The 24,874-nt window shown below is 39.8% G+C and overlaps 1 protein-coding gene across 4 annotated transcripts in view; it reads left to right on the top strand.

Moving 5' to 3' along the window:
- HIBCH (3-hydroxyisobutyryl-CoA hydrolase) overlaps positions 1–24,292 on the top strand; it is a 107,429-nt gene extending 83,137 nt beyond the window's left edge. For 2 of the 4 annotated variants that reach the window (XM_052635468.1, XM_052635469.1), the window contains exons 8-14: positions 392–537; positions 3,775–3,861; positions 8,252–8,310; positions 9,027–9,108; positions 16,102–16,221; positions 20,719–20,752; positions 23,811–24,292. In XM_052635468.1, coding sequence (XP_052491428.1) covers positions 392–537; positions 3,775–3,861; positions 8,252–8,310; positions 9,027–9,108; positions 16,102–16,221; positions 20,719–20,752; positions 23,811–23,926 — 644 coding nt within the window. In that variant the 3' untranslated portion in view covers positions 23,927–24,292. The remainder of the gene's footprint in view (positions 1–391; positions 538–3,774; positions 3,862–8,251; positions 8,311–9,026; positions 9,109–16,101; positions 16,222–20,718; positions 20,753–23,810) is intronic. The other 2 variants (XM_052635470.1, XM_052635471.1) reach the window with 2 other exon arrangements.
- The last annotated feature ends 582 nt before the right edge of the window (positions 24,293–24,874 follow it).

A 24,874-nucleotide genomic window follows, 5' to 3' on the forward strand; every position in this document is an offset into this window, starting at 1 on the left:
TTTTTTCTGTGCTAATTGTTTGGACAGGAAATATTTGTTTTCAGTCTTTACCTACGTTGGAGATTCTTAAAAAGTAGTAGTTGAGATAAGAAATTTAGGTAATATTTATCAAGTACTTACATGTAAAACACTGTGTCATCAAATCCTTTATTGTCTTCTATAGAAATGAAACATGAAGAGTTTGAAGGATATCCCAATTAATTTAGCACAATTTATAGCAAGTCTTTTGTGATATTGGTTGTGTTGTATGTGTTGCGTTATAGTACCATGGTATAGTAATAATATTTTTAATATAGATTCAGACTCCAGAGAAGAATGGCTCTTTGATACAAAGTAAGAGAGCTGCAGTTATCTCTTTCATTTGAATCATTATCTCTTTTTGTTTTTACAGGGCTATTCCCTGATGTGGGTGGAGGTTATTTCTTGCCTCGACTTCAAGGAAAACTTGGGTACTTCCTTGCATTAACAGGATTCAGACTGAAAGGAAGAGATGTGTACACAGCAGGAATTGCTACACACTTTGTAGATTCTGAAAAGGTAATTACTTGGATGGCTGCACTTTGTGTTGTTGGAATAACTCATATTGCATGGGGAGGTGGTATAAGTGTTTGGGATAACAGGCTTTTGGCAAACATGGGTCTGAATCCTGCATCTGCCCTTAAAGCTGTGTGACCTTGGAGAAGGTGCTTAAGCTCTTCAATCCCCAGTTTTCTCGTATGCAAAATGGAGATAATTATATCTAGATCCAGGGCTGTTTTGCCTACCTCTAGTGAGTATCTTTTAATGAATAATTATAGTCTGTGTTTAAAAAAAAAAAGTAATATTTTAAGAAAGTCTAATATATAAAAATCTGAATTTATAAAAGAAGAAGGCTGAATGCTGAAGAATTGATGCTTTTGAACTGTGGTGCTGGAGAAGACTCTTGAGAGTCCCTTGGATAGCAAGGAGATCAAACAAGTCAGTCCTAAAGGAAATCAACCCTGAATATTCATTGGAAGGACTAATGCTAAAGATGAAGCTCCAATACTTTGGCCACCTGATATGAAGAGCCAGCTCATTGGAAAAGATCCTGATGCTGGGAAAGATTGAAGGCAGGAGGAAAAGGGGGTGACAGAGGAAGAGATGGTTGGATGGCATCACCATTCAATGGACATGAGTTTGAACCAACTCTGAGAGATAGTGAAGAACAGGGAAGTCTGGTGAGCTGCAGTCCATGGGGTCTCAAAGAGTTGGACACGACTTAGTGACTGAATGATAACAGTGGCTTTTGTAAAGATCTTTTTGAAAGGTTCTCTTGTTAGTTTCCCCAGTGCATTTAAAAGTTTGTAAAATATGATCTTAAAAACTCTTCCAAAAGGGTATTTGTTGTAAGGAACCCATATTTCTTATCTTGGTCTTACAATTTTTTTTTAAGCCACATGGTCAGTTTTCTTAGCACAGGATAGCATAGTGGCAAAGGATGTGCAGATGGACAGTCTGGTTTTAAATCTAGCTTGAATTTAGCCTCTTTAGCTCCAGTTTTCCCATCTCCAAAGTGAGGACAGCAGTTTTACCACAGCAGTTGAAATTCGTTGTGTTACATGTAACAGAAACCACAGTTCAAATTGGTTTTGGCTCAGAATTCTCAGCAAGAGATTTGAGATTTATTCTTCAACTAGTTTAGCTCAGTCTGATTCAACTGGCCTGTATAATGCCTGAACCACGTGGGTGTGTAGAATATATTGACTAATCTCTCCCAACTCCTAGAACTGTGGGAAGTCAGCTTCCCAGAAATTTCTGGTCTTGAGGGCAGGATGTTAGGGGATAGGGGAGGGAATGTTATTAAAATGTATGAAAGTATACAAAGTTGAAGGTTGTCTCTGTAACACTGATATGAGGGCCTTTCATCACATTTGCCTGAATTTTCAGATCTTTATGGGCATCTTCGGTCACATTGAGTAGGTGGCTGTCTCATTCTTCCCCGAGCTGTAATAGGGAGCAAACAGGGGCACTCTATTCTGGAGGGACACTTGATTATAGTGGAATTTGGTTAAGGCTGGTGGGGAGAACTGATCCACAACCCTTCCTTTTTTTGTCAGTCTGCCCAGTAATATCTGCAGTGCGTAGGCTACCATTTACAGGGCCTGAAGCAGATAATAGAAATGAGTAATATACATTGAGAATGGAGCTAGAGGTAAAAGAGATAAAAAATCACCTATATCGTGTGACAGAGTAAAGTATGATAAGTCTGCAAACAGAATACAAAGAAAGGATTCAATGGACTGAGAGGAGGAAGAGGTTACTTATAAAAAAGGACTGAAAATTTCCTCTTAAAGGTTGCAGTTCAACTTGAATCTTAACAGGTCAACTGGGCCTTAAGTCAGGAGAAGGTTTTCTGGATAGAGGAAGCTTTAATGAGCAAGCCCATAGGGTAGGAAAGCATTAGCTTTGTTTTAGAAACAGTAACAAGTCCATTTGGCTGAGCTTAGGAATAGGTATGTGAGGGATATAGATGGAGAGCTGTTGGAAGATAGAGGGAACAAAAAGTACCCACCAAACTGGGACAGTATCTTGAGACCAAAAAAATGAGGCAGGTGTCTCCATATAATCATTGGATCAGTTTATTATAGGGTAACGTACTCTCAGGGTGGGATCAGGCGGACCGTGATCTGGCAGCATTCACAGCTGAGGAGCCACTGGGACGGTTTTATAGTTGACCTTTGGGTATGGAGGTGTGTGCTTGGAAATACGACATGCATTCCTAGATCAGGATTTATGAATGGTTAATTCATTTCTGGGCTTCCCTGGTGGCTCAGGTGGTAAAGAACCTGCTTGCCATGCAGGAGACACAGGTCCTATCCTTGGTTGGAAAGATCCCTTGGAGAAGGAAATGGCTACCCACTCTAGTATTCTTGCCTGGGGCATTCCATGGTGGGCTTCCCAGGTGGTGCTACTGGTAAAGAACCTGCCTGCCATTGAAGGGGATGTATGACGTGGGTTCAATCCCTGGGTTGGGAAGATCCCTTGGAGGGCATGGCTAACCCACTCCAGTATTCTTGCCTGGAGAATTCCATGGACAGAGGAGTCTGACGGGCTACAGTCCATGGGGTCGCAAAGAGTCAGACATGACTGGAGCAACTTGGCACACACACATGAATTCCATGGCATCTCTTGGGCACTGGGAATATGTTAGCGAGAGTCTTCATCATCGTCTGGGGACTTAACAGAGCATGGAGACCACCTGGCCTCAATGATTATTAAGTGAGGTCTGTTAACTACGGAGTGCTTGATAGAGAAGGGGTTACTGCACAGCACAGTCCTGGTAGGGTCGGTGGAAGAGCAGAAGAACCTGTGTGGGCGCAAGATGGCATCAGTTATGTTAACAGCTGTTCAAGAGTTAAATGTGGCTATATTCTAGAGCTGTGCATTGACTACAGTAACTGTTAGTCACAAGTGGCAGTTTTTAATTAAAATTGATTAAAGTAAAATTTATAGTTCAGATCTTTGGTTTGCAGTAGCAGTGCTCAATAACCAGAAGGAAACAAAGATGAATGTCTCTATTTCTCCTCTTCAGTTTTTTTTTTTTTTTCATCTTTATCCATTCCTTGCAAGGCAGCATTTGCTTTGTGGGAATGTGTGTGCCTGCAGCTTCAGTGAAAACTGCCTTCATTGACTCAGCTGAAAAGCGAGTGTCATAATTTTAAGACAAGGATTTTTATTAAAGAATAAGATTTCTTTAAAAAAAAATTGTGTTTCTATGGGTTTTTAAATGTTTTCCTTTTTTTCCACCTGTAGTTGGGCATGTTAGAAGAAGATTTGTTAGCCCTGAAATCTCCTTCAAAAGAAAATGTTGCAGATGTCTTAGAAACTTACCATGCAAAGGTAATCTTTTCAGTATTCTAACCTCAAATTTTAATTCATGGGAAAGGGGAAGTGACTGAAAAATTAGAAGTTGATGAATATTATAGTTTGTGAATATAAATAAACCCACTGGTATTTATTTACTTTAAAACCTGATGGGAGTGTCAGTGTTTCACAGTTGTTAGGATGGGCATCTGAGAAGATGACTTCTTTACCTGCAACTACATGGCTTGTTTTCTCGTTGCTGGTGAATTTCAGGGCATAGCCTTGTGACTGGCCCTTGCAAGGGCCTTTTACAACACACTGTGACTTTTCTATAATGTAGGTTCAATATAGATGCTATTTGTGGAGCTGCTAAAGGGAAAGTTTGGTATTTGTCTGAATATAATAATGAAGTACATTGCAGTGTTTTCTTTTAATTGCTTATGTAGTCTACCTTAAGTTTTCTTTTGAGCACTGAGAATCTATAAACATGCGACATGACTAATAGTTAAAAATGATATCAATAGATTGAATATATGCTCTCTCCTGAACCCCACTAAAATTATCATAAAGGAATAGAAAAGGCAGGAATCCACAAAGAGAAGTAGAACAGAAGAGGAGACAGTGGCAGCTATGAGATGTCACTATTTTGGAAGCTTGAAAGTGGAAGGATGAGGGCAGCTACTTATCCTTCAATGGGGAAGGCCAGTAAGCAAACCAATTCTTGCTGTAGACTCTTTGTAGGTACCAGGGCTTCTGACAGGGCCTCACTGGCTAAGGGCAAGGTAGATGAGGTGTTCTACTGAAAAGATGCAGAACATATTAAATGGGAAGAATGCTGGCCTCTTTCCCTGGTTGGCTCCTAGAATTCTTACATACCATCTATCTTAGTTTGGGCAGCCATAACAAAATTGCTGTAGACCTGTGGCTTAAACAACAGAAGTTTCTCCTGGTTTTGGAGGTTGGCAAGTCCACGGTCAAGGTGCCAGCTGATTAGGTTCCTGGTGAGGGCCCTTTTTCTGTTCTGTATCCTCACACAGCAGAGAGAGAAAGTGATCTCCGTCAGGGCTCTGTGTATGAGGGCACTAATCCCATCTCGAGGGCTCCATCCTCTTGACTTAGATACCTCCCATAGGCCTCACCCCTCACATACCATCACACTGGGGTTAGGGTTTCAATGTGAGCTTTGTGGGGACACAAACATTTAGTCCATAGCACCATTCCACTCCCAAGCAATTCATTAGAAGGAAAAGAAAACGTGTAGCTATTGACATTCGAGGACCCCACTAATGAAAGAAACATTTGGGCCTTTGTGTGATCATCTCGTAATGTATAGATAATTGACACTTCTATCGTTGCAATTGACATTACAAAGCTTCTAAATTTTAGTACCTCACACAGAAAAACAAGGATTGTCAGGCATTTAAAAACAGAGATTGGCCAAAAAAAGGTACTCGAAGGGAGTAGACAGTGCAAGGAGAAGGAAATGAAGCAATTATAGATTTGGCTGTGGTTTTTTTTTTTTTTTTTAATCTTCAGATAAGAGAAAAATATTTTATCTGTGAAATAAGAACAGTTGTTACTAAGAGAAATAGTTAAAGAATAAAAGAGATATTTAAAATATGACAGTGAAAGGGAGAAGAAAAACCCACAATCGATTAGACTAAACTTGGTGGATGAGGAAAACTCTAAGGGGATAATACGATGAAAAATGAAGAGAAAAGAGGATTATTCCAGGAGGCCCAGTATCGTAACTGTCAGGAATGTGTAATAGAGGACAGGAAATATTTAGAGAAATCGTTCCCCCTCACCCCAAAATCACCCAGAACTGAAAACCATGAGTAGAGAGTCATGGGCCATGAACACTTAGTGCTGTGACTATGCGTGCAAGCATGTGAGCGTTTCATCGGAGTTTGTCAAAGCATTTGACAGTCCCTTATGTTGTCGAGTTGGATAAATGTGGGATGGATTATAGTATGTGGAGGCTGAAGGGCCTTACCAGAGAGTTCTGATAAGTCTGTAGCTGTTGGTCTGTAAGTAAAGTCATCTTGGCCTTATTCAGTGGTTTTTTCCCAGTTATTTGGATAAGAATGTTGATGGCATTTTGATCAGATTGATTTGAAACTAAGAAAAAAAAAAGTGCTTCCAGTTCAGAGTAATATGTTTAATAGTAAAACTATGAAATTTGATTGGTATGTGGGGAAGCATTCCGTGTGTTTCCTTTATTCTCTCATTACTGCCGTGTTCACAACACGCCTGACGCCACATGTGTTTGCTTTCATGTATTAGGTGGTTCTGTACAACACCAGCGGGGTGTCTTATGACTCATTGCAGTGCTAACAGCACCTACCTGAGATTACCATCAGATCACACCACTCACGGGCCTGGTCCCACAAGATGGGCTGCCCTTCAGACTCCAGTTACAAGTCTCAGGTTGTCACCTGTACTTCTCACTGGCTGGCAGTAAACTGGTGTTCTTTCCTCGGCTTTGATAATTTGCTAGAATGACTCATAGAACTCAGGGGCACACATAACATTTATTGGTTTACTATAAAACACACAATGAAGGATATGAATGCACAGCTCAATGGACAAATGCATTGGGTGAGCTCCGGAAGGGCCCCAGGCCCAGAAGCCCTGTCTCCATGAAGCTGGGGTGAACCACTCTCCCTGTGTGTTTATCACCTGGGAAGCCTTCCAGACCCCGTCCTTTGCAGTTTTTTCGGAGGCTTCACTACGTAGGGACAGTTGATTAAATCATTGCCCACTGGTGATCAAACTCAATTTCCAGCCTCTTTCCCTTCATTAGAGGTGGAAAAGGGGGAGGTGTGGGAGAGTGTGGACAGTGAGGGATGAGACTCAAAGTTCCCTTGGTTGGTTCCCCTGGCACCTGGGGGCTTTCCTCAGGAACATAAACAAAGGTATGATTGAAAAGGGCTTGTGAATAACAGAAGACACCCATTTCACCTTCATTTCAGGAACTGAGGACAAAAGATCACATATTATAACAAAAGATGCTCCACTTAGGGATTTCCATGAGTTTTCGGAACTGTGAGCCTGCAATAAATGGCCAAATATATGGGTGAAGACCAGATACATGTTTTTTATTTTAAATCACAATGTCACAATAGAGTTAATTGAATTTCAGTCCAGGGTACCAAATTCATAAGTACAGGATGGGAGAAATGTAGCCTACAGTGGCACCAGTTTAAAGAAAGTCTTAACTGTTCAGTGGAAACCAGTAGCATAAGAAGACTGCCCCGAAACTAAGCCAGAGTTGCTGCAGGAAGGGGGACCCCTTCCAGGGCCTGAGAGGGGGCTCTTGTCTAACACTCAGAAATGAATTTCTAAGGAGACACACGTGCTGACAAAGCAAGAGATTTTAGTGGCAAGGGGTGCCCGGACAGAGAGCGGTAGGGTAAAGGAGCCCAGAGCGGCTCTGCCTCGCGGCTCGCAGTCTTGGGTTTATGGTATGGGGCTAGTTTCTGGGTTGTCTTTGGCCAGTCTCTCTGATTCAGAGTCCTTGCTGGTGGGGTACACATTGCTCAGCCAAAGTGGATGCCAATGAGAAGGATTCTGGGAGACGGTAGCACACGTGGCACCTCCTTTTGATCTTTTCTGAACTCTTCTGGTTGGTAGTAACTTATTAGTTCTGTGTTCCTTACTAGGACCTCCTGTCCTAAAACATCTCACACACTTGGTTACGGTGGTGCCTAGCCAGGGTGGGCGGTTCCAGTCAGTGTGGTTCCCCTAACAGTTAGTCCTGTTATATAAAGCATTGTTTCCAAAACAAGCAGGGGTGTGCAGAGCCTTGTTGTACTGTGCTGTGATTCAGCCACACCTGCAGCTAAGGTACTGTGCCACACTTGGAGAATAAACTGGGACTTGCACACAGGCAGCTTTGGATTGTAAGGGGACTCAAAACTGCACTGTGCAAGAACTAGCGCTATAAACAGGAGAGCGTGGATTTTTGGTCCAGATTTTTTTTTAATCCTAATTATAGTTTTTCATGCACTCATGAGTTCCTTTCTGAGGTAGTGTTTTTTCCCCTGGAGGTCAATGCTGTGGGGACATCAGAGATGTGGTAGGAATTTTTGTATCAGAAATTGGGGCGGGATGACTTCTCAGGTCCCTTGCAATCCTTAAATTCACTGATACACTTTGATGATGACATCATCATGTATACTGCCTACAAATAAAAATACAAGAACTTTTTTTTTTGCTGTTGATACTTTTATCAAGTGTTAGTCTGGAATAATACATAGTCTGACTTTTGAACATACAGTGGTAGTTATTTATGAGACTGGATGTAATTTTGACTGAAAGTTATAATTTCCCTCAAAATATATCATTAAAATGGTGAAGATTTTAAAGATTTTACAAAGATTTGTATTACTTCAAATTAATTAAAGGTTTTCTTTTCAAACAGTCAAAGATTGATCAAGACAAGCCTTTTATACTTGAGGAACACATGGACAAAATAAACAGGTACTTAAAGAGAGATCTCAATTATGTCTGTTCCTTTGGAAAGACTATATTAAACTGAATTTACTGACACTGTAATTGTGCTGTTTGCCAGTGCACCGAATTCTGAGATCAGGTAACATAGTGTTTTTATTTTCACTTACCTTTGAAAGTGGCTTCGTGTCCACTCTTTCAGGGGGAAATAAATTCATTATATTTAAGTAATCTATCATGTTGTTTCATTTGATCACAAAACATCTTCCTTTTTCTTTAATGGGGAAGAGAGGCTAGAAAATAACAATTAACTTATCTGTTATCTTCGTGAAGTCATCTTTTCTGAAGAGCTTATCAAACTGATCAGCAAAAAGTTTTGTGCAGTGTTTGCGAGACCGACAGACTGACTGAAACGTAAGAGAAGGGAAAAACCACTGGAATATAAGGCAACTATCTTTATACTTTAGAAGCATCAGTTTTTTTATAGTTCAGACATCATTTATGTATATATAATAGATTCAAGAAAGCAGAAGAGAAAATTTAGGCTATATTCATATTAGTGAAGGTAGGTTGCAAACATACCCAGAGAAGCAGTATTTTATTTCATCATCCTGTAGTATAGGTTGGAAATTTTTTCATTTTTGAAATAAGGTTTAAGGGAAATCTATGTTTAGATTCGTTGCTATCATGGAAAGAAGAAATCGCTTGCATGTTGTTGAAGTCATATGTTTCCTTTTTTTTAATAGTTGGTTCTCAGCTAATACTGTGGAACAGATTGTTGACAATTTACAGCAAGACGGTTCATCTTTTGCCCTGGAGCAGCTGAAGGTAACACACAGACTGTCTCTGCCTGGAGTGTGGTGAGCTCGTGACAGAGCAGCCTCTGGGGGTGTCAGAGCTCTGTGCTGGGGACGTGGCCCACTGCACAGCGTTTTTTCTGAGCTCCATTGAGCATCGGAGAGTAGTTCCACAGAGCCTTTACCTAAACTCAGATGCCCTGTTGCCGGGGTCCAGCCCCGGTGGATCCAGGGTAATTCGAAGGTGGGGATGGAGTCAGTGTCCTGGAAAAAACTTATTCAATTACAGATATAGAGGAAGATTAGGAACAGATAGTGTAGTAGAAAAAGAGGCTGAATTCAGCTCGGAAAACGGGGAGCGAGAAAGAAACGACACGGGGGAATCAGTCTTTCCAGAAACTGAGCCCATTTCTTTATTTTTCAGGTTTGTTTATATACCTTTTATAAGGTTTATATACCTTATATACCTTGTTTGTTTATATACCTTATATAAGGATGAATACAGAGTCACGCGGGGGTCAGCAGACCTGACCCTTGTCACAATCAGGTGCTTCATATAAAATTATACAAAGGTCTTATGAGTTTCATCATCTTTTAGCCATGAGGTCTGCTGACATTTTATGGCCCTTTCTGATACCGGTCAGTTAACCAGAAAACTAATTTTTCCAGGGGTGATTTTTTCTTAAATCAGGCGCCACCCTCCAAATAAAGTTGCATTCCTATAGGGTGAGGGTGTAGTGAGTTACAATCAAGAAAGGAATTTATTTAACCTAAGGTTTAACATGATTAATCTTAAAGGTTAATACTTATTTCTCCTATATGTTAGTTATATTCATTATAAGCGCAGGAATATGGAGATTTAGCAGCAAATATTGGCTCAACAAATGTAAACCCTTCACCAATGTTTCCCTTAAGATCTATTTAGTCTTAAGATAGTGATAAAGTTACATTTTTGCATAGCAAGGACACAGTGATTTATAACAAAGTACAGTGATCTATAACAAAAGAGAAGATTCATTCACTCAAAAGTCTAGTATTGCTAACATCAAAAAACTACTATTTTCCTTTTCTATATTCCAAATACATTGATTAATGTATTCCCAGGTGCCTAAGGATATGGAGGCCTGATGGCAATCATTGACTCATCAATGAAAAAAGCCCAATGCTAATACTCCAAACTCTCTGTGCTGTTTATGGCTGAGAGGCTGTCACACAAGCTAGTCTGTCAGCAGAGAGGTTTGACCTGAGACATCCTTGTCACACCCAGGGCAGGGAATCAGCAGTAATTATTGGCACGACAAATGAAAAAACCCTTCACCAATATAATTCCTAATCAACCTACTAATACTATACTAATGATCTTCTAACTTCTCAAAAGAGTCTGTATTTAGAAAGTTTTAAAACATCCTGTGCCTCTCACAGTTGGGAGGCTGTAAACAATCACATGCGGCCGGACGAGCCTGATCAGGCAGGCCAGAGAACCTTCAGAGTTCGTAAGTTGAAACACTCTTGTCACGCCCAGGAATTTTTATTAACTGGAGCTGCAAGTTAACTCCTTCTCTGAGAGAAATGGTTATGGGGGAGCGCTCCCCGTAAAGGATTCTGACTTGGAAGTTGATTTTCTTGGTTTCAGAGCAACACAGAAGCCAGCATTCCTGTCCCCGCTTCACCCGCCCTGCTGCAAGAGTGTTAAGTATGCACTTGGCAGTTTCATTTGAAAGCAGTCATGGGGCAGCATATTATCTCATAGGCTATATAGCACCACTTTAAGGCAGTACAGAAAAGCAACTAGCCATATTATTTTAAAACCACTGGCCTAAGATTGATTCAGCTTTCTTCTTGGAGGAATTTCCAGAATATTGATCTGTAAATGTTACAGGTAAAACTCCACAAGACCAGGGAAAGAGTCACAGGAAAACAATAGTTTGAATAGTTAGCAAGGCTCACACAGGTCTGCCATGAGTCAGAAGGTTTACACCTGAGCAGTGGGGATAAATTAATACTAGATTGAAACTTGCTCTGAACTCCCAGGATAATTCATTGGGGAGAAGAAAGCATTTTCAACAGATGGCTCTGAAACAAATGGATATCCATATGCAAGGAAAAAAAAAAGGTTGTTGGCTCTTACTTTGCCCTTGTAGGGAGGAAAAAATCCTCTATCCTCTTAGGTTCTCTGGCTGGTCTGAGAGTCACACTGACATAAGACAGATCAATGGGAAAAGAATATACAGATTTTATTAAATTTTTACAGATACATGGATGTCTGTACAAGAGAATGAAGATGTGAGGGATGACCAGAGCAGGAAGCTTTCATCCCTTTTAGATAAGAAAAGAATAAATTTGTAAAGAATTGACAAGACAAAGAACTTTTGGTTAGGAGTAGTACATGGTGAAGAAGTAAACAAGGCTTATTTGTACAGATTTATTGGCCCCAGTGGAGAAGGAAATGGCAACCCACTCCAGTATTCATGCCTGGAGAGTCCCACGGACAGAAGAAGTGCCTAACGGGCTACACTCCATGGGGTCGCAGAGAGTCAGATATGACTGAAGTGACTTAGCACACACAGATTGGCCCCAAATTCCCCGTTTCTGGTGATCAGGATGTCTTCCTTCCTCCTGGCACAGGGAGGGTACCTTTCATATGGGGGTTGCATCTCCTGCTTTCAGGAAGAAAAGGAGGGTCAGAGTGCCCTTCTTATACCTATTGTTTCCCAAATGCCTTTTACTCAAAATAATCAGTATGCCAAGGTGGCATATCTTGGGGTAACATTCTTTGAGCTCCTTCACACCAGATGCAGTTCAAAATAGATTACAAATGTAAGTGCTAAAACTGTACCACTCTAAAGGAAAGCATAGGAGAAAATCTTGGTAACTTCGGGTTAGGTAAGATTTTCTTTAAATGTGCAAAGCTGGAATTGCAAAAGAAAAAAAGTTGATAAACCTTTATTACAGTCAAACACTTTTTCTCTTTGAAAGACACTATCAGGAAAATGAAGCAACACTTTGGGAGGAAATATTTGTAAGACATGTATCTTATAACAAGACTTAAATCCACCATATATGAAGAACTCGTATGACGTAAGAATGTAAACACAACTAAAAATGGGAAATGTGGACATTTCACCAAAGAAGATATGTGAACGGATAGGAAGCACATGAAAAAATGCTCAGCATCTTTATTATTATTAAAAAAATATATCTATCTGTGCTGGGTTTTAGTTTCGGCCTGATGGATTCTTAGTTCCCTGACCAGGGACTGAACCCAGGGCCCCTGCATTGGGAGCATGGAACCTTGGCCACTGAACCACGAGGGTAGTCCTTCAAGATCTTTAATCTTTAAGAATATGCAGATTAAAGCCATGATGAGATGCTGCTGAGCATCTATTAGAATGGCTAAGATTTAAAAGGTTGATAGTACCAACACTTAGTGTTGGTAAAGATGTGGAGCACCTATATCTCACATATTTCCGGCAGGAAAGCAGTTTGGCAGTTTCTTATGGAGTTAAATGTACACTTACTGGAAAAATCCAACAATCCTGCTTCTAAGGATTTACCAAAGAAAAATATAAACATATGTCTATACAGGTGCTTGTACTTACATGTACATAGTAACTTTATAGTTGTCCCAAACTGGAAACAATCCAATCCCTGGTGGTGTTGAATGAGTAAACAGATTGTGATAAATTCATACAGTGGAATATTATATTCAACTATAAGAAGGGATAAGTTGGTACATTAAAAGCTTGGATGAATTTCAGAAGCAATATGCCAAGTGAAAGAAGGCAGACACAGAGGATTACTTAATGTATGATTGTATTTTTATGAAATTCCAGAAAAGCCAGAACTGTAGGCACAGAAAACTGTTGCTCAGTGATAGAATTGAGGGAAGTAGAACTCTTTGGGGTGATGGAAATGTTCTATATCTTTTTTGTGGAAGTAGTTGTACAACTGTATACATCAAAATTTGTAGACCTAAATTCACTTAAAATGAGTGAATTTTATATGTAAATTATACTTCAGTAAAGCTAATTATTTAAAAAATAAAATGATATGCCAAATTATGTTTTAAAGTTTGCGCTATAGAAGTGGGCATTAAATTTGCTGCAGTTTTGCTTTTGCTAAGACATTTGAGGTTATTTGTAGTTTTTTACTGTTAGAAATAATGCTGCTATGAACAATTTGGTTTATGTCTTCTGGTAACAAAGATACACATTTCTGTATACACCTAGGAGTAGTTCTGCAAAATCACATGTGTTGTTAAAAGATACACTGAGGCATATTAAAATTTTTAAGAGTTTATTTGAGCAAAAATTGATGCAAATGGGGCAAAGTCTTTTATGGAAAGGAGGTGGAAGCAAAGCTTATTTGTTTGGCTGTAGCTTAAGCAGTAGCTTTATTTGGGAAAGCCTAAATTGGCTGTTTATGATTGGTTGTCCTTAAGTTTTTATTTTTAAACTTGAGGCATTACAGGCTCAGATTTTGGTTTGCTTACAGGCTACTAAAGCATTAAGGGCACTTCAGTTGGTTGGCCTCTATTTAATTTAACAGTATGTACATTTATGTTGGTTACTGTCAAGAAGTTTTCCAATATGGCTGTACCAATTTACATTGCATAGCAAGTTGCTCTACATTCTCACCAATGCTTGAGATTACTTGTCTTTTTCAATTTAGTCACTTTGGTATATGTAAAATGGCATTGCATAGTGGTTTTAATTTGCATTTCCCATGATGACTAATGAGGTTGAGTATTAATTGATACCTTTATTGACTGTGTGGTATCTTTTCTTGTGGAAAAAAAAAAGCAAAACTAAGTTGCATCAGTCGTGTCCGACTCTGTGCGACTCCACAGACGGAAACCACCAGGCTCTGTCTCTGGGATTTTCCAGGCAAGAACACTGGTGTAGGTTGCCATTTCCTTCTCCAATGCATGAAAGTGAAAAGTGAAAGTGAAGTCGCTCAGTCGTGTCCGACTGTTAGCGACCCCATAGACTATAGCCTATGAGGCTCCTCCGTCCATGGGATTTCCCAGGCAAGAGTACTGGAGTGGGGTGCCATTGCTGTTAAATCTTTTATTATTACTGTTAATATGTAGGAGTTATTTCTATGTATGTGGATATTTCTATCCATATTAAGTCCTTTATCCAGTACATAAGCTACATAGATCTTCCTCCTATCTGTTACTTGCCTTTTTTCTCTTTTAATGGTGGCATTTATTTCTGTTCAAAATATGTGAAGAAGGTATCCTGAAGATTTGAGGCAGACCCATAAATGGGAGATTTCATTAAAGACTTTACATTAATCAACTATAATGTAGGATAGGAGTTTGTTATTTTGCAGTTTTGATATCTGTTGTTTTAACTATGGTATTATTCTTATTAACTTCTTAAAAAGTGATTGGATATACCATTTTATATTTTTCTTAAAAAAGTAAAAATCCAACTGTATATAGTGTCTCTAATTAGTATTCCTTACTTTTTTATTTTCTAAGTGTCATTTCCCCTTGTAGAAAACATTACTTCTAACCAAAATGGTTTCTATACTTTTTCAAATAATTTGTTTTGACCTGTTTAGCACTGATTTATTTCTCTTGTGCCTTGCAAGTATTTTAAAGTATCTGCTATTCAAATTAAATAATTAAATAATTTCTGTTGTATGAACAAATGATTTATTCTTCTTCTCTGACCTCTGTAATTTGAAAACTGCATTGAATACTTCTTAAGTGAATACTGCCTGTAACTTACTGAAACTTTTCTCCATGGCATTTTTAACAGTTCAAAGAAAGTTTTTATTTTTAAATTAATTTATTTTAAGCTAATTTTTTTCTTTTGTATAGTTCAGTTCAGTTCAGTTCAGTCGCTCAGTCGTGTCCGACTCTTTGCGACCCCAAGAATCGCAGCACGCCAGACCTCCCTGTCCATCACCATCTCCCGGAGTTCACTCAGACTCGCGTCCATCGAGTCTGTGATGCCATCCAGCCATCTCATCCTCTGTCGTCCCCTTCTCCTCCTGCTCCCAATCCCTCCCAGCATCAGAGTCTTTTCCAATGAATCAACTCTTCACTTTGTATAGTTATTTATTTATTATTTTTGGCTGTGCTAGGTCTTTGTTGCCATAGAGGCTTTTCTCTGGTTGTGGCAAACAGGGACTGCTCTTCGTTGTGGTGCGTGGGCGTCTCAGCGGTGCCTGTTCTTGATGCAGAGCGTGGGCTCTAGGGTGCGCAGGCTTCCCTAGTTGCTGCACGTGAGCTCAGGAGTTGTGGCTTCCGGCCTCTGGAGCACAGGCTCAGCATTTGTGGCACACGGACTTAGCTGCTCCCCACCACGTGGGATCTTCCTGGATCAGGGATCAACCCTGTGTCTCCTGCATTGGCAGGCAGATTCTTTAGCACTGAGCCACTAGCGAGGCCCCAAAGACAGTCTTTTAAAGTAGTGATTTGGGGTTTTTAATGGAAGGATTAGAAATTTCACCTCATAGTATGCTAATAGATTGGGAATATTCTGTAGTCTTTCATCAGAAGAGAGCAGAATTATATACATTTATATTTTTTCCTATACCTGTATATATTCTTTTGAGTTAGATGAAGAATAAGCCAATTTGTTGCCTTTAATTAGCTTCTTAAGCTCTCAGTTCCTGTTCATTGTCTTTACCCTCTATTTAATTTCAGTATCAGCTCCATTTTTTAATGCATTTTTAAAGAGTAAAATGATCTAAATTTACTTGAATTTCTATTAGTGTTCCTCCTTTTGAGATTAAATCTGACAGAATTTAAACTTTAGAGAACGTTATACATTTTTTTTTAATAAAAAAATGATCTTCTTTGTGGTACTGGGCTAAAAACTTTTGTTTGGTGCTTTCCACGATTAGGCTAAGGCATAATCTTACTTTTGTGAGATTTTGTTGTATGAAGGTATTGTTAAGGAGCAAATTTTAATGTGATTTGTATCAAAACTCAGCTAGTTTATTATTTAAAAGTAAAGGAAGTATTGGGTTAAAGCTAGTAAAAAATTTTTTTTTTCTTTAATAGGTAATTAATAAAATGTCTCCAACTTCACTAAAGATCACACTAAGGCAACTCCTGGAGGGGTCTTCAAAGACCTTGCCAGAAGTACTAACTATGGAATATCGGCTGAGTCAAGCTTGTATGGTAAGAATTTTTCTTTAAAGTAATTCCATTTTCTAGTTGTGAAAGTCATATATGTTCATTATAGAACATGATAAATATAGAAAATTTATAAACAAGAAAATTGAAACTGTCTATAAATTTACTCTGTGAAAATACAATGAGCCAGTTAGCTTAAGGTGTGTGGAAATACTAGATTGTTAAGCCTTTATGAAATAGCAGTTACATTTGCATGTAATTGTAAGAAGGACTCTGACCTCTTGAAATTCAAGTAGAAATTATAACCATTTTCAGAAAGTATATGCCATTTTCAGGCATAGGCAAGAAGCATAAATTCTCTAAATCTAAATATATATAAAATGCACAAAGGGAAGTTATTAGTCAGTTATGTGTTTCAGTTAATAGACTAGCATTAAAATACCATTATGGATACACTTAAAATAGGCAATAATCACATAGAATATTGATTTCATGAAATATTTTAGTCATAGTGATTTCTTCTTCCAGGTAAATTCTTTTAAAGCAAAATTACCTCTTTTGCGTTATGTGTAGAGAACCTTTGCATTAATAAACTCATTGCCTAAAGGAAATATTATGTTTAATATCTAGAAAGCAGATATACCTAATAGACTTCCATGTCCTAGAATATTATTGTGAAGATACTCAAAGTAGTTCATATAACCATAAATCAAGCTCTATATCTTGAGGTTACTCCATAGTATGTAAATTGCAATGAGGTCAAGTCAGTACTGTGCTTGGTACTTTATATGCATTCTCTCCATTAAATATTATACCGTCTCTAGAAAGCAGGTATTATTATTATTTCCACTTTGCAGATGAGGAAACAGTGGCATAGAAGAGTAACCTACCTCAGGTGATGCAGCTATTAAGTGGCACAGACATGGCAGGTGAAGCCCGGTGGCCAGAGTCTTGACCACCACCCGATATACCTCACACAGTGCCTCTTTCCCACTGTACATTTAGCGCACTGACTGGATGGATTGGTTCCTTCCTCCCGTCATTCTCCCAGCAAATACACTAGCCATATGCCAGGCACTGTGCTGTGTGTTACATTGTTGTACGTCCTTGTTCTCATGTAATTTGTAGTTTCCTGAGACTATAAAGAACAGATAAAATAAGTAAAATAATCACCAATTATGGTAAGTGCTCCAAAGGAAACATACAAGGTTGGTGATAGCATGATGTGGGGAAAAGAGGGAATGGGGGAACCTTTAGATAAGTAGGTCCAGGAAAACATCTTGAGATGTTAGCTCACCTGTCACCTGAAGGGTGAGACATGAGCACGTTGAAAAGCCTTGTGGGTTTCAGCAAGGGGTGATTTGGTTTGATTTGTTTCAAGAAGGTAATTTATTCCTGCTGAGTGATGATGGGGTTGGAGGGGTTTCAGAGCGGGGGTGAAGATCAGATATGAGTTTACTGCAGTAATCCAGGGGCAAAATAGTAGTGGCTTAGACGCGAGTGGTGGCAGTGGTGGGGAATAAATGGATTTGAGATAGATGTAGCAGATAGATAGGCCTTGATGGATATGAAGGACAGAACACATTTAGGAGTTGGAGTTTACAGGTGTGGGTTAGAAATTTAAGTCTGAAAGACAACACCAGTTTAAAAACAAACAAAACTTTGGAGATTTACTTATTTACTTAACAAATAAGAGTGCTTATTACCATGGGCTCAGCATGGTAATAAGGTGAACAAAACAGACATATCCCTCCTCTCATGGAACTTACTTTATAGTGGGGCAGATAAACTATAAATAGATAAATTTGTTAATATGTAGTAGATTATTATAAATACTAAGGAGAAAAAGTAAATTGGGAAGAAGGGTATGGAATAAGGAGGACAGAAGTTGAACTTGTAGATAGGATGACCAGGGAAGACCCCACTGAGATGGTGATCTTTGAGTGAAAACCTGAAAGAAGTATGGTAGTGAGTCATGCACATACCTGGAGGGCACCCGAGTACAAAGCTCTGAGGGGAGTGAGGGGTGGCCTCATGGATAGAGTGGGGCACGGGTGGTCAGTGGGTGAGAAAGAGCAGAGCTGTGGGAATGGCTGTGCAGAGCATAGGGGCCTTGGAGGTCTTTATAAGACTTCATAAGATTGCTGCAGGGGTGCCATAATTCTCATTGCCTGCAACCAGAAAGGCAGGAACGTGGAGTAGGATTGCTATTATGGCATTTTATGGGATCATGTCCATACAGTACCCAGGGCAGAAGAATGAGTTTCTGTGAAACAAGTTAAATTCATAAAAGACTTAATCGATTTTCTCTCCTTTTCACTTCACTTCAACATGTGGCTGTAGGTAGGGTAGTAATCTTCCCTGAACATTTCTTGTACAGTAGTCATCTGTTTTAGCTATGTCAACTGCTTGCTTTCGTTCTGAGTAAAATGGGAAGGCACTGGATGTTCTTTGAGCAGTGGAGGGCCAGAATCTTATATGTTAACAGAAGTGATTGCTTAGGTACTGCTGTGTTGAGTTTAGAGTGGATAAGATCATATCCTGATGCTGGGAAAGACTGAAGGTCAAAGGAGAAGGGGGCAGCAGAGGATGAGATGGTTAGATAGCATCACTGATTCAATGGACATGAATTTGAGCCTGCTCCAGGAGAGAGTGTAGGACAGAGGAGCCTGCTGTGCTGCAGTCCCTGAGGTCACAAAGAGTCGGACATGACCTAGCGACTAAATGACAAGAAGAAGATCATATAGAAGGAAAATGAGCAGTGGAAGAGGAGAAGGACAGAGGTGGGAGGACCAGGGGAGCACGGTGTCATGAAAGCAGGAGAGGAGTGCCCCAAGGAGGAGGAGTGCTGCCGAAGCCTCTGGTAGACAAGAATAGAGGCATACTATGCGACGGCAACGCTGAAGGTACAGGTGACTCTGGCAAGCCATTTCAGGGGTGTGTTGAGGCAAAAGCTACAGTGTGATAAGTTGGGGAGAGGAGGGGAAGTGAGTAAATGGGATGTGAAGAAGCGAAGACTGTGTTCACAGCCTTTTCTTCTTGAAAGAGAAACAGGGTAGAAGCTGAGGCTGTGAAATCAAGTGAGATTCCTTTTTTATTTTGTAAGGTGGAAGTTACTAGAACATGTTTGTAAATGATTGGGAATGATCCAACAGGGGAAAAGGATTATATTGATGCTACTAATAATAGTTAACATTTACTGAGCACTTACTTTCTGTCAGACGTTGTATTGGGATGTTGATATAAAATAATCGCAGAGAAGGCAATGGCACCCCACTCCAGTACTCTTGCCTGGAGAATCCCATGGGCGGAGGAGCCTGCTAGGCTGCAGTCCATGGGGTCGCTGGGAGTCGGACACGACTGAGCAACTTCACTTTGACTTTCACACTCACGCTTTGGAGAAGGAAATGGCAACCCACTCCAGTGTTCTTGCCTGGAGAATCCCAGGGACGGGGGAGCCTGGTGGGCTGCCGGCTATGGGGTCACACAGAGTCGGACACGACTGAAGCGACTTAGCAGCTTAGCAGGAAGATGGAGGCATTATCATTTCATATAAGGAAACTGGGAAGTAGAGAAATTACTGGCCCAGGGTCACGTAGTTACCAGGAGATGAGCTCAGATAGCTGAAGTGTAGGCACTTAACCACTGAGTTATACTGTGTACATTGACCATGCCAGGAAGAGAGAGAGAGAGACCTTCTCAGGTATAGCCCTTGAGAAGAGGGTAGATGAATGGGAAGGCAGGGGAGGACTGGCCTTTGGCAGGGGAGGGTCCCTTCTGCCTTAGTTGGGACTCAGAAGGCATGGTGCAGATAGCTGTAGTTGGACTGCAGGTTTTTTGATAGTGAGAAGAAGAGAATGTTCATGTCTTAGGGCTTCTCTTTCTTTTTTTAAAATAAAGGTTAAGTCATTAGCTGAGAATATAGTGTAGGCGGTTAAATCATTAGTTGAGAATCTAGTGTAGAGAGTAGAACTTGCCTAGGGGTAGACGTTGCGAGGACGAAGACAGTGGAAGTCATATCCAGCAATGGGAGAGAGAGCACGGATTGTGAGGCCGTTCTCTGTGCCTTTGAGGTTTGTGATCATGACTTTTACGGAGCCAGTCATAGCTGTATGGTTCGTCTGCAGTGAGATTTAGCTGTGTGAACGCAGGCAGAGATAAATGGTAGGGTCTAGCTGGTGCTGAGATTTTGGCAGGATAGAATAAATGGGAGAAAAAGGCTTGAGGGAGATGAGGGCATTTTCAAGAAAAAAATGACTGCATTAAATAACTGGGGAAACTGGGCTGGATGAAGAGCAAAGTGAAGCCAGAACAAATGGTGGGAAAGTCATAGGTCACTGGAGCTCAGTAAGATTGGGGATTTGAAGCAGTGGAGGTACTTAGCAAATAAGAATAGGAGGAGGTGATCAGAGGTGGTCCAGTCTCTGAATGTCATGGCTCAGGGTTGGCCACGAGAGTGGGGACTAAAGGGGGTGGAAGAGCAGGGCTCGTCACGAAGGAGGATGCCCAGAAATTCCTCTTTGAATCTTGATTTTCTTTCAGAAAGGCCATGACTTTCATGAAGGCGTTAGGGCGGGTAAGTGACACTTGTTTCCTTCTTGGCTATTATGGAAACGGGAACGGGATTTTTGAGCATATATTGTTTAAAAAGGACAGTTGTTTTATTAGTGAAAATCAAACTTTTGTAAAGACTGAAAACAAATTTTAATATTACCAACTGACATGTGAGGGAAGATCAATCTTTGAAACCAGAATTGTTTTAAAAATTCCAGTAGCCTTGTCACTGCTCCCTAATTTATATATAAGAGTAATCCTGCTCCTAGCAGTCACACGGACTGCCTCTGCTGAGTGCAGTGTGGGTTTGTCAACTCATTCTGCAGCTGAAGCTTTTGAAAGATGCCTTTGTTCTCTTGCAAAAAGCCCTGAAGTCCCTGCTTTTCTTTTGTACTGCCTTGGTGAAACCCCAGCCATGTTGAGCCCTGCCATCTACCACTTTGCCTGTACCTAGCAGCTCAACATTGCCTTGAGAAAAAACTGCATGACATAATTAGCAGCATCTGCAAATGGTATCAATTCCTATTTTTGCTTGTCATCTTCAATCAGAATATTAAGAAAAAGCAAGCAATTGATTTTGTTCTAGCAAATTTGCAATCATTTTTTAATGTATGAGCTCATATCCCTATAAACAATAGCTGTCATTTATGTTGTATAAAATGAGTTCTTTCCCTCTGCATGTATTTTACATATCTACCTTTCTTGTGTTTTTATTTATCACTTTAATATAGTACAGACTCTAGATATACTTTATCTGAATAAAAGGTTATATTCTCTGAGCGGTAAGCTTCAGTAAACACTGGTCACTATGGTAGAATTCTCTTCACTTCTGGCATGATATAGTATAAGAAATAAAAAATCCTTTTAGAGAACACATGGAGCTGAATCAGAGGAGATGGTTATACAGAGGAGTATGTTTTATAGAAAACATACATTCATCCCACTGATTCCCTGCAAATTCTTGCTGCATGTGGATCAGAGCTTAGACCTCTGATTTGAGGAGGACCTGTGTGCTACTTCGGAGAAGGCAATGTCACCCCACTTCAGTACTCTTGCCTGGAAAATCCCAAGGGCGGAGGAGTCTGGTAGGTTGCAGTCCATGGGGTCGCTGGGAGTTGGACACGACTGAGCGACTTCCCTTTCACTTTTCACTTTCATGCATTGGAGAAGGAAATGGCAACCCACTCCAGTGTTCTTGCCTGGAGAATCCCAGGGATGGGGGAGCCTGGTGGGCTGCCTGTGTATGGGGTCGCACAGAGTAGGACACGACTGAAACGACTTAGCAGCAGCAGCAGCAGCAGTGTGCTACTTGGATTATGCTGCTAAAGTATTCAATGTATGTTAATAGAAGCCCTTCTTAACTTAGAAAGGTATTATTTTTAGGTATACCGTTAGATATTTTAAGGAAAAAGGACTGAAACCAAGTGACATCAAAGTTTTAATTCACAGGGCAGGGGCTTATCAAGCTACTTTTTAATGAAGAGTAAGTATGCACCCTCATCTTTCAGCATAACCTCTTTATTCAGAAAGGAGTATCTATTCTGAGTAAAACTGTTAAAATGTTCTTGCATAACCAAATGTTACAATTTGCTAATTATAAAGTATGTTAGCAGATTAATTAAACTACCAAATTAGAGGAATGGTTGTCAGAAATGCTCTTAACGTTTAGAATAAACTTCTTCCTTTAGAACTTACAGAAAAGAATTTTAAAAGGATTAACTCAGATTTGCTGGAGAGTTACCAACTGGAGTTTTGAGTGGGTACCTCATGAAACCTTCTGAAAAACCTGAGTTTCCCAAATGGCAAGAATGTTTTATCTGTGCTGGATTAAAAGTGTTGTTAGTTTGAAATTAAGTAACATTGAAGATTTGAGTGATACTCTCTTTGCTTTTGTCTTTTAGTAGACTGTTAAGAAGGTATATAGCATTGCCTTGAGAGCTTAAAAGAGATTCTTGTAGAAAGAATATTCCAGGATTGTTTTTATTTACTCCGTCCAGGGAATGTAAAACTTTCAAATTGGCTGGGATCAATGTTCAATATCACCATTGATCAGATACTGGAATCCTGTAGTCAGGCAGCTAAACCTTGGAACCCTACAGTATCCACATTTAATTATGCATAAATCCTCTTTCCTTCTATCTCCTGAGGCAGCCTGCTGCCTTTGGTTCCCAGATTGCTTCTTTAATTATTTAGCATTTTAGTGATAAACTTATTTTTTAATGTCGGCCGGTTGGCCTTGTATGTTTAAATATTTTCATTCCTCACAAGAATTATGCACATTCTAAGCATGGTTGAAATTCCCTACTACAGTGCATTCTCTTTCTTGTTTTTAATTTTTTTGAGATAATTGTAGATTTACATGTAGTTGTGAGAAATAATATGGAGAGGTCCTCCATACCCTCTACCCAGTTTCCCAAATGGTAACATTTGTATAACTGTAGTATGTGATCACAACCAGGAAACTGACATTTTCCTCCCTTTTAGAAGGAGGTTATGGATTGCTTCATACTTAAAATCCTGTGGGGATACTGTGTGGCTATGCTAAGTGATGACTATACTTGAAATAAGAGAAGTAGAGCTTCTCCTGATAATCTGAGGTGGTCTGGTGTTTTAATTCAGTGTGAGCTAGATGATTCAGCAAAACAGCAGTATGCATATTAATTATGCATAAAGTCCCTTTCCCTGTACCTTAAGTAATTTTCCTCTCAGTTCAGTGTAGAGGTTAGAAGACAGATCTGGGCTCTCCACCGTCCCCTGCCTTTTTTAGCTCTTTTACAGCAGAGATTTCATTTATAATTTTATTAGAAAAAGTTTGAAGGCTTAAATCACTGGATGAGTTCAGTAGACTATATTCAAGTTAGAAGCATCAGGCTTAGCATGTTAGGTCATCATCCAAATTCTGTGGGGGCTTAATTTAAGGGGAGTAGGGGAAGGAACATATACAAAAATTTCAACTTTGCAGAAAAAGATGTGCTATAGAAAAATATGCTTAGTCCAAGGTAGTTTGTGTCAATTCAGTAATTAAAATCTGGTAATACCAGAAAAAAAACATTAACATTTCTTATGTCTCTACTTGACAGTTTTAATAGATAAAGACCAGAGTCCAAGGTGGAAACCAGCTGACCTAAAAGAAGTTACTGATGAAGATTTGAATGATTACTTCAAATCTCTGGGAAGTAATGATTTGAAATTTTGAAATGATTGGATTTTTAAAATATTATTTTGGAGCAGAGGTTGCCAAACTATGGCACATGGGCCAAAGCAAACCTGCTGCCTGTTTTTTTATATATTGCTCAGCTAAGAATGGTTTTTGCATTTTTAAATTTGGGAGAAAAGAAATCAAAGACCAATATTGGCATGGCATGGCATGTAAAAATTACATGAAATTTAATTGATTGTCTATAAATGAAACTTTATTGGAACATGGTTTTACTCATCTGTTTACATATCTGTGGCTGCTCTGAGTAGTTGCAGTAGAGATTGTAAGGCCTGCAAAGCCTAAAATATTTACTTATCTCATCCTTTTCACTGGAGGTTGGGGCTGGTGCACTGGGACGAACCAGAGGGATGGTACAGGGAGGGAGGAGGGAGGGGGGTTCAGGATGGGGAACACGTGTATACCTGTGGTGGATTCATGTTGATGTATGGCAAAACCAATACAATATTGTAAAGTAATTAACCTCCAATTAAAATAAATAAGTTTATATTAAAGAAAAAGAAGTTTGCCAACCTCTATTTTAAAAGATGGAAAAATTTGAAGGTCTTTAGAGATTCCTGAGTTAGCATATCTAACTGAAATGGGAATTTTATGTTTTGGCTCTGGATATTGGTTTTTAATGTTCAGTTCAGTCATTCAGTTGTGTCCGACTCTTTGCAACCCCATGGACTGGACACACTAGGCCTCCCTGTCCATCACCAACTCCCGGAGTTTACCCAAACTCATGTCCATTGAGTCAGTGATGCCATCCAACCATCTCATCCTCTGTCATCCCCTTCTCCTCCTGCCCTCAGTCTTTCCCAGCATCAAGGACTTTTCCGGTGAGTCAGGTCTTTGCATCAAGTGGCCAAAGTATTGGAGTTTTCAGCTTTAGCATCAGTCCTTCCAATGAATATTCAGGACTGATTTCCTTTAGGGTGGACTGGT

This window comes from Budorcas taxicolor, chromosome 2 (genome assembly GCF_023091745.1).
Source record: "Budorcas taxicolor isolate Tak-1 chromosome 2, Takin1.1, whole genome shotgun sequence".
NCBI classification, from domain to species: Eukaryota; Metazoa; Chordata; class Mammalia; order Artiodactyla; family Bovidae; genus Budorcas; species Budorcas taxicolor.